At 38.4% G+C, this 16,028-nt stretch overlaps 1 protein-coding gene across 2 annotated transcripts in view; it reads left to right on the forward strand.

Moving 5' to 3' along the window:
- The window catches only part of RAB3IP (RAB3A interacting protein), a 62,075-nt gene extending 46,503 nt beyond the window's left edge, over window positions 1-15,572 (forward strand). For both annotated transcript variants that reach the window (XM_066257652.1, XM_066257653.1), the window contains 6 exons: window positions 59-262; window positions 4,717-4,845; window positions 6,395-6,507; window positions 11,707-11,806; window positions 11,890-11,959; window positions 15,219-15,572. In XM_066257652.1, the coding sequence (XP_066113749.1) occupies window positions 59-262; window positions 4,717-4,845; window positions 6,395-6,507; window positions 11,707-11,806; window positions 11,890-11,959; window positions 15,219-15,301 (699 nt within the window). In that variant the 3' untranslated portion in view covers window positions 15,302-15,572. The remainder of the gene's footprint in view (window positions 1-58; window positions 263-4,716; window positions 4,846-6,394; window positions 6,508-11,706; window positions 11,807-11,889; window positions 11,960-15,218) is intronic.
- Window positions 15,573-16,028: the final 456 nt, after the last annotated feature.

Here is a 16,028-nt window from a genome sequence, read left to right on the forward strand (position 1 = left end):
TTTATCTGCTGTCAGTAAGCATATTTAGTGTATGTGACTATGTCGATTCCTTTTCAAGATCGATGTCCTTCAAGCTGAAGTAGCTGCACTGAAGACACTTGTATTGTCCAGTTCTCCGACGTCACCTACACAGGAACCTCTGCCAGGTGGAAAAACACCTTTTAAAAAGGGGCATGCACGAAATAAAAGTACAAGCAGTGCTATGAGTGGCAGTCATCAGGACCTCAGTGTGATACAGCCAATTGTAAAAGACTGCAAAGAGGTAACTCTTCAAGGACCGTCCCTTCTGACTCTGATACTTATTTATTCTCATCACTGAGGTGTCAGTTATGACTTTTGTCAGCTAAATCTTTAGTACAAAATACATGGTAGTAAGATGGGGGAGGCTGACTCTAGAGCTGGCTGCTCTCAGGGATTCTTCGGTTCCGTTCTCTGCCTGGCTGACCGTGGAGTGCCTGCTGGACTCGGTAAGTTTCCTAACCTCGGGGCTCCCCTTAGGGAGCACATCTTCCTGTTTTGCATAAAGGAGAGTGGATGGCCTGAGTGATCTGACTAGTTAAAATTTATGCTAGGGCCTTCCAGCAAAATCTGAATGTAAGGAATATCTGAAAAGAAAGTAATTTCTTGAAGAACAGTGTTGCTTTTACTTAAATTCGGGGAAAATTAGAGTTAAAGGAGTAGGAGCAAAGGGAGTTCTAGAGTTAATTCAGATAATTAAACAACAAAAATAGAACTACTGGAAGTCATATTTTAAAAAATATAAAGATAACAAATAATGTAGATAATTTTGAACTGTGTTGAGTAAAAATTGTGTAACTATAAAATATTTTTTACTTAATTACTGCATGTGAGGAGAATGTATTTCCAAGGGGATTGATCAATAATTTATAGAGCAGCCCTCCCCTGTTTTTTCTTAAAAGCTGTATTTTGCATTGCCAAGTTCAAGTCCATTAATCTTTAAGAAGCGGTTTCTGCTTGTTTGGTTGAATTTTTATGTGAAGCCTGACCTGTGGTGGTGCAGTGGATAAAGCGTTGACCTGAAACGCTGAGGTTGCCAGTTCAAAGACCCAGCCTTGCCCAGTCCTTGCACATGCGAGAGGTGGCTATGAGCTGATTCTTTCTGCTCCCCCCCTCCTCCCATATTTCTCCCCCCTCCTCTCTAAAATAGATAAATTAAAATCCTAAAAAAATATATTTTTTACATGGAAGGCAAGACTATTAAACTGAATAACCAAGGTTATGTATTTTAATTTAATTATATTTTGTTTAATTATCAAAAGATGCTATGAGAGAGAACTTTAATACTTGATCAAATCTGAATATTACATAATATAAAATTCACATTGGTTTCTTTTAAATATTTAAGAAAGTTTTTTTTTTTAAGTGAGAGGAGGGGAGATAGACTCCTGCATACCCCCCTCCCCCCCAGGATCCACCCGGCAACCCCAGGTGCTCCAATCAACCAAGCTGTTTTTAGCTCCTGAAGCTGATCAGCCAAGCCATCCTCGGCACCTGGGGCCAGGCTCAAACCAGTTGAGCCACTCAGCTGTGAGAGGGGAAGAGGGAGAGAAGGGAGAGAAGGAGGGGCCACGCTAAAATCAATTGAGCCACTGGCTGTGGGAGGAGAAGAGGGAGAGAAGGGAGAGAGGGAGGGGGAGAGAAGCAGATGGTCACTTACTTCTCTTGTGTGCCCTGACCAGAAATCGAACCTGGGACATCCCATAAGCTGCGCTAACACTTTATCCACTGAGACAACTGGCCAGGGATAAGAAAGTTTTTTTAGTTTTAATTTTAATTTATTTGAATTTAAATAGCATTTTTAGGCCCTGGCCGGTTGGCCCAGTGGTACAGCGTCGGCCTGGCATGCAGGAGTCCCGGGGTCGATTCCCAGCCAGGGCACACAAGAGAAGCACCCATCTGCTTCTCCACCCCTCCCCCTCTCCTTTCTCTCTGTCTCTCTCTTCCCCTCCCACAGCCAAGGCTCCATTGGAGCAACGTTTGCTCGGGCGCTGAGGATGGCTCTGGGGCTTCTGCCTCAGGCGCTAGAGTGGCTCTGATTGTGGCAGAGCAACGCCCCAGATGGGCAGAGCATCGCTCCCTGGTGGGCGTGCCAGGTGGATCCTGATCGGGCACATGCGGGAGTCTGTCTGACTGCCTCCCCGTTTCCAGCTTCAGAGAAATGCAAAAAAGAAAAAAAAATAGCACTTTTAATTGCTTTATACAACTTGTATTTTTGCTGTGGTTTCTTCTAATATATAATTATTACCTTCTTTCCTGTTTACACTACCAAAATCGAAGTGTTTCTCATGGAACATTTTAAAATTTTGTTTTTAGTTTATGAAATCCTTTAAAATAGGAATAGGCAGCATATAACTTCAAAATAATAACTTTTTCCTTTCCAGCTATATTCTATATCCTAATGTTTTGTGAAAATTGTGTCAAAAAGTTTTATTAGACAAAGGAAATGCATAAATTTGACCTGTGTAAGTTTTAATAATAAAAGTTATAACAATCCAAAAACAAATGAAACATATTCATGTTTCTGTCGAAAATATGGTGAGGGCATTTAGTCATGACATTTGCAATATTTAAAACATGAGTGAGTTCATGTACACATGAATTATGCAAGGTTTTGAGATCAAGGCACTTAGATATGAATTTGAACTTTTACTAGTTTTTTGCTCCATAACTTTGGGCAACTTACTTTATCTCTGTAAACCCTAGTTTCTTTTTCTATAAAATGAAAATATCAGTCTTATATAGCTGTGAGAATTAAATGTTTATGCCAGTGAGTCAGTTTCTAATAAATAGTTTAAATTACTACCTTTAAATTAGAAGCTTTCCTTAAAACACTGCTTATCTGTTCTGGGGTTTTCCATTAAAAGTTATTAAATTTTACAAAGAAAAGTAATTAGAAAATATAAGCGTTACTTATCTGCTAATGTTTTTATCCTTTTACCTTTCACTTTGATTCAAGGAGTTTATGAATTGGGGTGAACAGATTTCACAGGAGATTGCCATTATAAACTTTAAAGGAAAGTTTGTAGGGAAGGTTGGATCTACTCAGCCTACTGTCATCCTGCCCATCTGATTAAGATGTCCTAAGGTCATAGCTGTTGTCAGCGCTTCATTTATAGTGTATCCAGTGCTTCTGCCCAAGAGCGCCTTAGAGCTGCAGGATGGTGAGGGACATCACTCTCTGTGGGTGGCTGGGGCAGGAACAGCTTTGTATGTTGACAAGACGGTATTGAGCTGGGTTGGTGAATCTGTAGGGAAGAGTACTTGGAAAAAACTAACTAAAGGGAGTAGGGGAAAGAGAAAGCTAGAAGAGTGAATATGAATGGCAAGGCTAGTGCCAGCCTGCATGACTGTTGATAGTTCAGTGGGTGGTTACTGAATGTTCCTATGCCAAAAAATAGCTAAGTAAGTATTATATTTTAAGTTAGTCCATTCAGCAGGCTTATATGTGTGCTTCTTTTAGTCTTTCTACTTATACAATAAACATTTTGGAAATGCCTTCAGATAATATAGTAGTAGAACAATTATATCATTTTTAACCCCAAACTTTTGGTTTTATAATTTAATCTCAGTTTATTCAGACACTTTATTTAATTAACTTGGGTCCAAATTTTTTATTATTTTCAGAAAAGACTTGTTATCTTTTTTTTTTAATATTCAGAATAATACACATGTGTCTTACAAGAAGGTTCACATTAATTATGGGAGGGAAAATGGTAGCATCGTTAAATACCATAGTGCAGGGGTAGTCAACCTTCTTATACCTACACCCACTTTTGTATCTCTGTTAGTAGTAAAATTTTCTAACCGCCCACTGGTTCCACAGTAATGGTGATTTATAAAGTAGGGAAGTAACTATTTTATAAAATTTATAAAGCAGAGTTATAGCAAGTTAAAGCATATAATAATTATTACTTACCAAGTACTTTATGTCGAATTTTTGCTAAGTTTGGCTGAATAAATCTTTATAACACAACTTACTATAGTTAAATCTATCTTTTTTTTTTTTTTTTTTTTTTTTTTTTTTTTTTTTCATTTTTCTGAAGCTGGAAACAGGGAGAGACAGTCAGACAGACTCCCGCATGCGCCCGACCGGGATCCACCCGGCACGCCCACCAGGGGCGACGCTCTGCCCACCAGGGGGCGATGCTCTGCCCATCCTGGGCGTCGCCATGTTGCGACCAGAGCCACTCTAGCGCCTGAGGCAGAGGCCACAGAGCCATCCCCAGCGCCCGGGCCATCTTTGCTCCAATGGAGCCTTGGCTGCGGGAGGGGAAGAGAGAGACAGAGAGGAAAGCGCGGCGGAGGGGTGGAGAAGCAAATGTGCGCTTCTCCTGTGTGCCCTGGCCGGGAATCGAATAAATCTATCTTTTTATTTATACTTTGGTTGCTTTGCTACCGCCCACCATGAAAGCTGGAACGCCCACTAGTGGGCTGTAGGGACCAGGTTGACTATCACTGCCCTAGTGGGTATTTCAAAAAGGGCCAGTGAGTCAGTCCTATGGGAGTTTGGTTTTTTTTAAAAAGAAAATACTGCTATTATAAAGGTATTATAACTCTTTAAGAATGGTTCAATTCTTTATTTTAAATGAAGAGTATTTCTTTTTCAGTAATGTTTTAATAGGTTTTGGTTTTATAAAGTAATTTTATATCTGTACTTTTAAAAAGGTTATTTTGTGTTTTCTTTTGGTTTATCAGGCTGACCTATCTCTGTATAATGAATTCAGATCTTGGAAGGATGAGCCCACAATGGACAGAACGTGTCCTTTCTTAGACAAAATTTATCAGGAAGATATCTTTCCATGTTTAACATTCTCAAAAAGTGAGGTAATTTAAAAAAAATTTAAATAGGAATGCATTAGTGTTGTTCCTATACCTTTTACTAAGTCATGTTAAATATTTTAATATCTCTTATATAATAAGTTATAAAATATCATGTTTTACCATTCTTATTGCATATTAGGATCATAATTTCTTGGCATTTGGGTACTGAACATTTTTGCATTGAAGTAAAGTATTAAATATGTAGTGGGGGTAGGGCTTAGTCTTGATTCTCAGTCCCGGGCTCAGTGTAAGGGAAGTTATTTATGCTAAATGTTTGTTGGTTTATCTGTACATGATAAAAAATATTTAGTTTCTTCATCTGTAAAAAGGGGGGAAAATGCCTTCCTTGCCTATGTCATGAGATTGGTAAGCTGATAAAATGAGGTGAATTAAGTAGATAAACATAAACTTTTAAAATATAAGGTCCTATACAAATATAAGGTCATAATTTTAATTTGTTCTTACATATGGAAGGTCTATCTATAAATATCTTGCCAATCAATGTCTAAGATAGTTAATCCTAAAAATCTTATGTTAAGTCTTTAGAGGATTTAACAGTAACATTACTTGGAGGGAGTAGTTAAGACAAGCAATGAAAGTTTTGGTATGTAGATACGTGGTATTCCACGTATTCATTGTGGTGCCGAGCCTGGTTTAGGGAGGCTGTTCAGTATTAGTGATTTTGTCAGTCTGAACTGGTTTGCCCGTTTCATGTAATTAGTTGCTACGTTCTCTGTCTGGGCATTTAATATTTGATAATTCTGTTAATTCTTTTGTAGACTTACTCTTATATACATAAATTTAAGTTCAGAAAATATATACCATATTTTTTGCTTCATAAGACACACCTGACCATAAGACGCACTTAGGGTTTTATGGAGGAAAATAAGAAAAAAAATATTCTGAACAAAATGGTGTGTTAAAATATTTAATGAAATATACCACAATAATATTGCAACAATGTCAACTCAACAGCAATATTAACAACCATTAACACTGTTATTAACAAATGAGAAGAGACTTTAATGTTCAAATACTCTTTTAATTGTCCGGGAACCCGCTGCAGCTAAAATAAAAGAACATTCACTCCATAAGACACATGGGCATTTATTTCCCCTCCACTTTTGGGGGGAAAAGTGCATCTTATGGAGCGAAAAATATGGTAGCTATAATTAGTATATATTGCTGTGTTGTGAATGATCAGTATTAAAAACATTGCATATATTTAGCAAAATAAAGCATTAGGATATTCTTTTTGATGTTGCATTGACAGCAGATATTAATTGTGGGTAAGGTTCAAAAGAAATTGAAATGAATGTCTTTAATCCCTTTCCAGAGAATGAGAAAAGTTACTTAGCTGTAATTGGCTTGCCTTTCATAACAATGCTTGAATTATAAAAGAATTCAAACCAAGATTACATGGTTTATTTTCATTGGCTAAAGCCAAGCTGGTGGGACTTGGGGAAAGAATTTTAAAAATCAGGTTACTGTAGAATACAAATTTGATATTTCGCTGCTAGTGTAGTGTCTAATACTTTTTATTTTTTTTAAGTTGGCTTCAGCTGTCTTGGAGGCTGTGGAAAACAATACTCTAAGCATTGAGCCAGTGGGATTACAACCTATTCGATTTGTGAAAGCTTCTGCAGTCGAATGCGGAGGACCAAAGTATGTTTCAAAACTGGGGAAGATTCTGAATTTTTAAATTTTATGTGTGGTAGTTAATTTAGTTTTTGTAGTTTTAAATGTGGTTAAATTTCTGTCAGTTTTCTTCTTAGAGTCTCTGCAGCTTAAGCACAAATCTCCAGACAGTGTGGGATAAAGCATTTCAAATGAGAATCAAAGACAAGCCCTTTAAATTACATAAATATGGCCTGACCAGGCGGTGGCGCAGTGGATAGAGCGTCAGACTGGGATGCGGAGGACCCAGGTTCGAGACCCTGAGGTCTCCAGCTGGAGCGTGGGCTCATCTGATTTGAGCAAAAAGCTCACCAGCTTGGATCCAAGGTCTCTGGCTAGAGCAAGGGGTTACTTGATCTGCTGAAGGCCCGCGGTCAAGGCACATATGAGAAAGCAATCAATGAGCAACTAAGGTGTCGCAATGCGCAACGGAAAACTAATGATTGATGCTTCTCATCTCTCCGTTCCTGTCTGTCTGTCCCTGTCTATCCCTCTCTCTGTCTCTGTAAAAAAAAATAATAAATTATGTAATTTATTTTATAAATATGCATATATGTTAGGGATCTAGGGAGACCAGGTGTTAGAAAGTGTTTATTTTTTAAACCACTTGTCATGACCATTAGTCGATCGTGAAGTCACTGAGTGTGGATAAGCAGAATTTTTGTTGTGTGTGTGTCTGTGTATGTATATGTGTGTATATATACAGTGTGTCCATAAAATCATGGTGCACTTTTTTTTTTTTTTTTTTTGTATTTTTCCGAAGCTGGAAATGGGGAGAGACAGTCAGACAGACTCCCGCATGCGCCTGACCGGGATCCACCCGGCACACCCACCAGGGGGCAACGCTCTGCCCACCAGGGGGTGATGCTCTGCCCCTCCGGGGTGTCGCTCTGTTATGACCAGAGCCACTCTAGCACCTGGGGCAGAGGCCAAGGAGCCATCCCCAGTGCCCAGGCCATCTTTGCTCCAAATGAGCCTCGGCTGTGGGAGGGGAAGAGAGAGACAGAGAGGAAGGAGAGGGGGAGGGGTGGAGAAGCAGATGGGCGCTTCTCCTGTGTGCCCTGGCCAGGAATCGAACCCGGGACCCCTTGCACGCCAGGGCGACGCTCTACCACTGAGCCAACCGGCCAGGGCCATGGTGCACTTTTGACCGGTCACAGGAAAGCAACAAAAGATGATAGAAATGTGAAATCTGCACCAAATAAAAGGAAAACTCTCCCAGTTCCATACCTATTCAGTGCAGTTCAATGTGGGCTCATGCACAGATTTTTTTAGGGCTCCTTAGGTAGCTATCCCGTATAGCCTCTACAGACTCATCACTGACTGATGGCCTACCAGAACAAGGTTTCTCCAACAAACTGCCCGTTTCCTTCAACTGCTTATCCCACCGAGTAATGTTATTCCTATGTGGTGGCGCTTCGTTATAAACACACCGATATTCATGTTGCACTTTGGTCACGGATTCGAATTTAGCGAGCCACAGAACACACTGAACTTTCCTCTGTACTGTCCACATCTCGACTGGCATGGCCGAGGGCTGCTCCGCTGTATACACGGTGTTACGTCATCATCTGCGCATACGCACATGCTGCCACATCATCCTACAGAAACTGGGAGGGATTTCCTTTTATTTGGTGCAGATTTCACATTTCTATCGTCTTTTGTTGCTTTCCTGTGACCGGTCAAAAGTGCACCATGACTTTATGGACACACTGTATATGTGTGTATAGTTATAGTTGTGTGTCCTCAGGGGTTACCATCAAAATTAGTTTGGGAAGACAGTGACTTAGACCAGGTCTTACCAAGTGTGAAAACAGGTACCAGAAAAACTTGGGTGCCACCTGACTTAATTAGCCCTCTGCTTTCATACTATCATGACAAAGGATTCTCACTTTGGTAACTAATCTGTTTTGTCTTCCATATGTAAGAGGTATTTGACAATAATAAATCTTTAGAGGTAAGACTTCCACATTTCATAGCAGGGCAGGCTATTTCCGATCTGATCCGAGGAAGAAGAAAGACTGAAGTCAACAGTACCTAAAATCTTGGGCACAGCTATTTATAAAGTGACTTGGGAAGTTTGTGAGGAAGCTGCTTAGTTGGTAGTTTAGAACTAGATTAATGTGGGGGACTGGAAATCCCAGGAGAGCTCATAGATGGCAGTAAATAACTCTTGTCTGGGTTATTTTGAAGGCAGAAGAGGAAAAGCCTGGCTGAGATTCACTGTAGGTCTGTGTTACAGCCTGTTGTGGGAGTTGTGTGATTCTTCCTGTTTCCTGTTAATGCAAATTACATTCTCGCATAGTGTTGGTGTTTGGGTAATCATTTGTGGAGGGACTTAGTCCTCCATTTGCTCTGTGAGCCACAAACCCACCTAGACTTGTGTCCTGTTCTGCACTTCCCTATGCCACACCTGTGGCACAGTGGCCTCAGAATTTGGGGAAGGTATTTACATTCTTAAATTATACTCCACAGACACCCAAATATTTTTATTCTGATCATTAATTCTAGCAGTTTTCATGCTTTTTAGGTATGTGTTGTACCTTATTTTATATATAGCATATAGTAGTTCTTGAAAAATTTTAAATTTATGGTTGCATAATAATAGTACATCACACATTCATGTGCAGATATGATGACAAGTGAAGATATCAGTTAAAGTGGAGTCACATGGTATTTTAGTAAAATAACTGTATAGATTAGGGCCAGGGAACAGCTTACATCATTTAAGGCTATTGTGCTTATGGGAATATGGCCAGAAGCCCATTTTTTGTTTTAGTGCATATTGTGTGGAAAAACACTTTAAGGAAGATATTGTCCTCTTTTTTGAAATGTAAAGTGTGGCTCTGGCCAAGGCTGTCGTGTGCTAGGTTATGAAGATAATTCCTAAGTGAATGGCAGGTGCTGTGGGACTTCCGAGGAAGACAGTTCAGTGGTGGTGATCCGGACTGTTCTCGGAGGAACGGGGTAGATTTGATCGGGGTCTTGAAGCATGGGTGGAATTAGGATAGAAAAATAACAGTGCGTGTGACTGAAATTCTAGAAACATGGAAACGGTGCGTTCACAAGGTGGCTGGTGTAGAGAGAGGAAAGGTGACAGATCTGAAGAAAGAAAATGTTAGGACATGATTAGATTTGGGTGGGAGGATGGTTAAAGACAAAGGGTTTGAGATGACTGACTAGACGAATGATGTGACATTTTGGAAATTAGTAGGAAGCGCTCTGCCTCTGGGGAGGTAATAGGTCTGGATTTAACATGTTGACATCCCAAGCGAATATTCTGAGCAAGAATTTGAAATCCTGGGAATAGACCTGTTAACAGAGACTGAGGTTGCATGTTAACCTTGGAGTTGGAGATCAGAAGACTTAGCATTGAATCCTAGCTGAGATAAATATATATATTGGCTGTGATGGTATACCATGGCTTTAAAAATGAGATAAGTTAAACACTTGTTTTGTTATTTAAAAAATTGATACTAAAAATCACTTAGCAGAGCCTTTCAAAACTGGACAAAATAGTAGACAAATAGGCATAGTCTGTTTCCAAAAGGATTGTGTATAAATTTATTTTTATCAGTTTGATGATACTTTTTTCTCTTGTGTAAATTACGCTTTTGGAAGTTCCAAAGATTTTCAACACTTGTGTCTTAATTTTTTTCATCTTCTATCTTCCCCAAGCTAGTAATTTGTGTTTTTAAAATATAGTTACAGATCATTAAAGGAATTTGCTGATAAAGGAATGACAATGCAATATTTCTTTGAAAGGATAAAAATTATTTTGATTAGAATGGCCACCTCCAAAATGATCTTGTTAGTTACATACACATCCTCCCTGAAGTTCCTTAATATGGAGGCACATCAGTGTCACATTTCTTACAAGAGTAGCTGAAGCTTAATGTTCATTTAATACATTTTTCTTGACTCTTTAATTTGAAATGTTATATAAAATGCTATTGGCCACTTTATTTTACTTAGAGCTACACTAATTTTGCATTGATAGGGAGTGGTAGTTGTATTCAGCCAAGCTCCTCACTTACACGGGGTCAGCTGGGCCGCTGTAAGTCCAGCCTGCCTGACAAGCCAGCTTCATCCTGAGCAGTAGAGAGTGACAGGTGGTCCCTCACTTAACCAACAGCCAGGAACATGGTTGGTGCCAGGCGTTTAAAGATACAGTCCCTGCCTGGCCCTGGCCTGTTGGCTCAGCGGTAGAGTGTTGGCTTGGCATGCAGGAGTCCCGGGTTCAATTCCCAGCCAGAGCACACAGGAGAAACACCCATCTGCTTCTCCTCTCCTCCCTCTCTGTCTCTCTCTTCCCCTCCAGCAGCCGAGGCTCCATTGGAGCAAAGTTGGCCCGGGTGCTGAGGATGGCTCCATGACCTCTGCCTCAGGCGCTAGAATGGCTCTGGATGCAACAGAGCAACGCCCCAGATGGGCAGAGCATCGCCCCCTGGTGGGCATGCCGGGTGGATCCCGGTCGGGCACATGCGGGAGTCTATCTGACTGCTTCCCCATTTCCAACTTCAGAAAAGAAAAATCTTTAAAAATAAGTTTTTTAAAGATACAGTCCCTGCCCTCAAAAGGCTTGCAGTCTAATTTCAACCAGAAGGCCCTTATACTAAATTTAGGTTTTATAGTATGTAAATAGAAAGGTTGGTATGTCTAAATATAATATACCTTTTAAATAATTGTTAAGATTCAGCATTTTTTGTAAGGTGGCTTTTATTCCTTTTTAATTCTCAGGCCTAGGTACCACATTAAATGTATGTAAACCAACCAAACACACTGAAGTACCTTATCTGGAAGCTTCTATCCTGAAAACTATTAGTCACATGTTTTGAGACTTGAATAATCATCATTAGGTTTTTTCCAACTCAGAAAGAAGTTGAAGTCATGATGGAAAGCTGAGAGGTTCCCTGTACCAGGATTACTCATTTGTAAATTTGCTTCTGGAAAGGACAGATATCCAAAAATATAGTTTCTGTTTCTAGAACCACGGTTAATGTTATGCTATTATGCTTATACTAGAATGTCAGTCCTGAATAGGAGGGAGCTTGTCTTTTTCATCATGGCAGCCCAGCGACTAGAGCAGTGTCTGGTGGGTAGTAGGGTCTCAAATATGTGTTGTCGTCAGCTTGTACAGAAGGTAGGGCAGAAGGCCTAAATCTAAAATTTATCATTATTTTACAGAAAATGTGCTCTCACTGGCCAGAGTAAGTCCTGTAAACACAGAATTAAATTAGGAGACTCAAGCAACTATTATTATATTTCTCCATTTTGTAGATACAGGGTAAGTAACTTAAGAATTTTAATAAAGCTCACTGTTACTGGAGACATTTGATTATTTATGACATTTCTTTCCTTTTGGCCTAGATCACTTCTGTATGTAACTTTTTTACGTACATTCGCTATATCCAGCAGGGACTTGTGAAACAGCAGGATGGTGAGTGTTCTTCATTCATTAGAAAACATTTATATAAAAGGGCAGTAAAAGGTACAGGTCGTAGTAGTAATGCTCAAATAAACTTTATTATTGGTATATTTATACTGAGTCTCTTTTTTTTTTTCTTTTAAATCATTTTTATTTTTGAAATTCTATTAAGCAACTAAGTATGTTCATGTTACTATTCATTAATAAGAACTAAGTCTTAGATCAATTTAGGTAATATATAACCTTTTCTTTTTAATCCAGGTTATTTTGACATTTAATTATGTTGCATACCCATCACCTAAAGTCAAATTGTCTTCCGTCACCTTCTATCTGGTTTTCTTTGTACCCCTCCCCTCCCCCCACTCCCTCCCTCTCCTCCCCACCCCCTGGTAACCACCACACTCTTGTCCATGGCTCTTAGTCTCATTTTTATGTCTCACCTGTGTATGGAATCATACAGTTCTTAGTTTTTTCTGATTTACTTATTTCACTCTATACTGAGTCTCTTTTGTAGTTCTAATAAAATATTTGGAGATTTGGGAACAAATGTGTCTTATAAAAACATATTTAATCCTTTAATTTGCCTCATTTTATCTAATTTTGAGTTTAAGCAGAATCAGTTTTAACTCTTAAGAGGCATGTGATAAACTAGGTAAGTGTGAGGGGAGGACTGAACTCACTGAATTTACTCCGTAGGAGATGAGCACGAGCAGGCTTTAGATACTGTCAGATTTCTTTTCATTGGTGAAAACCATGAGAAGCTAACAGTTTTTTTCTGTGTTTTCTACTTTTACATGTGAATTAATAAAGCAGTTATGAGGATAATGAATAAAGATTACTATATTCTAAATCAACAAAAACATGCAGGTGATATATCCAGGAGAGCCAACCTCATGCAAGTGTTTTAATATTTTTAAATGTAGTCTTTCATGGTTAGTGATGGTTTTATAGCCTAATGTCTTAAGTACCAGGCATAACACAAATGTGGCTGGACAGGTCCAAAGCCGCTCTTCTTGTATATACATGATTGTTTTGGAACAAAAATAACAGATACTGGGCTAGGGACAAATTCATGCCAGTTTGGTATTTGGAGTTGTGGGAAATTTTTCTGTTTATAATTTTTAGACACTGAAAATATTCTTATATTTAAAAATTAACTGATGCCTTCTATCTTTGTTTTTTTTAAAATATTTATTTGTTGATTTATTTTTAAGAGAAGAAGGGAGAGAGAGAAAAAAATCTTCGATTTGTTGTTTCACTTAGTTACGCATTTATTGGTTGCTTCTTGTATGTGCCCTTACCGGGGATCAAACCCACAACCTTAGTATATGAGGTTGAAACTCTAACCAACTGAGCTATCTGACCAAAGTGCCTTCTATCTTATGGTTAGGTAAACCAGTGAATCTTAATGCAATGGAAAAATTAGTGATGCCCATAATAACTTAGTTTAGCATTTCTAAAGCTCTGGTACATTGAATTTATTTAGTATCCCATATAATTAGATTTTAATGCCTTCAAGAATAAAGGTAAAAATTGTCTCTAATGTTGAATTTCAAAACGCTGTTTAGCCCTGGCCAGGTGCTCAATTGGTTAGAGCGTTGTCCTGGTAACACCAGGATTGTGGGTTCTGTCTCTGGTCAGGACACACACAAGAATCCGCCATTGAATGCATAAAGAAGTGGAACAACAAACTGATATTCCTCCCTCTCGCTCTCTCTCTCTCTCATTATTCTATCTCTCTCCCTCCCTCTCTTTCTAAAATCAATAAAAAAATTTTTGTAAGTTAAAAAAGAGTCTTAAAAAAATCTGTGTAGTATATAAAAAAGTCTTTAAGTTACAGAATACTTTTTATTACTTTAATAAAATTGAAGACTTTTTAATCCTGTTGGTGGATAATGATTTAAGCTGGAGAACAGATGATTTATGTTACATTAAATTGTCAAGCACATTTTTTTCCATGTTAAAATGATAGGTTTTTGTAGGGAGGGCTGAAAAATAATTTACTTCTACATAAATAGAAAGAAAGTATCATGAGTGATGGTGGAATGATGGTGATAAAAGCAGTTTCTTTTCTGGTTTACATAACTCTTCCACTTGATAGTGTTTGATCTACATCATATATTGTATGTGGCTTGAAGAAAATAATTATTAGTATGAAAATCTTTATTATCTGTGCCTGTGCCAAAAAGAATTTAGGGCAGCTAAATTGAAAGCAATGTTTCTCAACCTTTGCATGTACAAAGGTTGAGATGGATAATTTCTTGTTGTGAGGGACTATCTTGTACATTGTAGGATGTGGAACAGTATCCCTGGGCTTTACTCACTAGATGCCAGCAATGAAAATGTGTCTACACATTGCCAGATGAACCCTTGGGGACAAAATCTTCCCTGGTTGAGAAGCACTGATCTAAATCAGTCTAATCTGATCATATGTCAAGTGAAGACCTTCTATTGTCTGAAATACAGAGCTATTTTTTTTCTATTTATAGAAGAGTCTCCAAAAGAAGAGATAGTAAAAATTTATAGATCATCTTCCACAGTTATTTTATTTCTAATTTGAGTCATACATAAAACTTTCCCTGTTAGGCACAGTATTACTGAGTTCTTTGGACTGTCTCTTGTTTTCCATTTCACTCCCTTTTAGTATTAATGAAAAGTGAAATGGCCAAGATGTAGCAAACTCGAACAAGAAGATCTAGAAGTTAGATAATAACTCACATTATTGAGCATTGAGTGTGAAGGCAACAGCATTGCCATTGACTCAGGACTAAAGCAGCGATTTTCAACCTCTGTGCCACAAGTTTCTAAATTTGCAATATCGTCAGGGCACTAACCTCTTTCTCTAAGATTGTCAAAACAATGACTATGGCAAACACAACAATAGCTGCTCAGTGTGAATCAATCAAAATTATACCTATTTTTTTGTCATATCAGCAAAAATATATTTTTTGGTGTTGCACAGGATTTTAGTAGTTAGAGATGTGTGTCATGAGATGAAAAAGGTTGAAAATCGCTGGGCTCAAGTGATAGTCACTGATGTATCTAACAAGTAGTCAAACTGGTGAATACTGCTTATAACTTGATAAAACTGGAATGCTCACAAGTATATATATGAAAACACTTGTGTGAAATAGCAATAGGATATTTACCATTAGGATCGTCATTAGGAAATCCAAGTGGCATTTCAGTTAATCCTAAATTTTCATTGAAATATTTTAAAAAAACTAATAGTATTTTATGATTTACGTGTCTCTCCTTTCTGTTTGTATAGTTGATCACATGTTTTGGGAAGTTATGCAGTTGAGAAAAGAGATGTCACTGGCAAAGTTGGGCTATTTCAAAGAGGAACTCTGATCCTCTGCCTGGGACCATGCATGGACCTCTCTGAATACCTGGAAAGTGGCTGAATATTTTATCGTTACTTGATATTTATCTCCAAGGTGTGGGCCCAAGACTTTTTTCCTCTTTTGCAAATGACACCAAGAAGTACTGTGATTTCTTTTAAACTGACCGATGCTGTGTTTGCTTATTCTTTAGTTGAACACTCTACAAAGAATTACAGGTATACTAGTGATTGTAATTTATAGTTGCAAAAAACCCCAAAATAAATAAATGTTAGATCGACTGTGTTTTGCTGTCTCTTCTAGCTCTGACAGAGCAAATGGGGTCAGCTGAATGCATGGAATTGTAGTCTCCACACTGCACAGGAGGCAAAGAGGAAGGCTAAGTGGGCCGGCTCAGCTTCTGTCTCTCCGCCAAAGAGACTCTTGTCTGTTTTATATGTTGGGATTCAAACAGAGACTATTTAAAGAGACTTCTGCTTCTAAAAAAGTTAGAAAGTTACTGTTTTAATCATTCTGTTCTTTGTAATTTAAAAATCCCTTTATTCTGGTGATTAAATATAATAGAGGACAATCACATTTTCTTAAACATCTTGATGTAATACATTATACTTTATATGTGTTGAGCACTGCAATAGGCCCTGAAAGGATGTAAGGATAAATAAGGAATTTTATGTTTTCCCAAATAACTTTAAATGTGGGGTGAGGGTTTAAAGAACGGTACATGCAGAGGGTCAATG

The sequence above is a fragment of the Saccopteryx bilineata genome, chromosome 2, assembly GCF_036850765.1.
Source record: "Saccopteryx bilineata isolate mSacBil1 chromosome 2, mSacBil1_pri_phased_curated, whole genome shotgun sequence".
NCBI classification, from domain to species: domain Eukaryota; kingdom Metazoa; phylum Chordata; class Mammalia; order Chiroptera; family Emballonuridae; genus Saccopteryx; species Saccopteryx bilineata.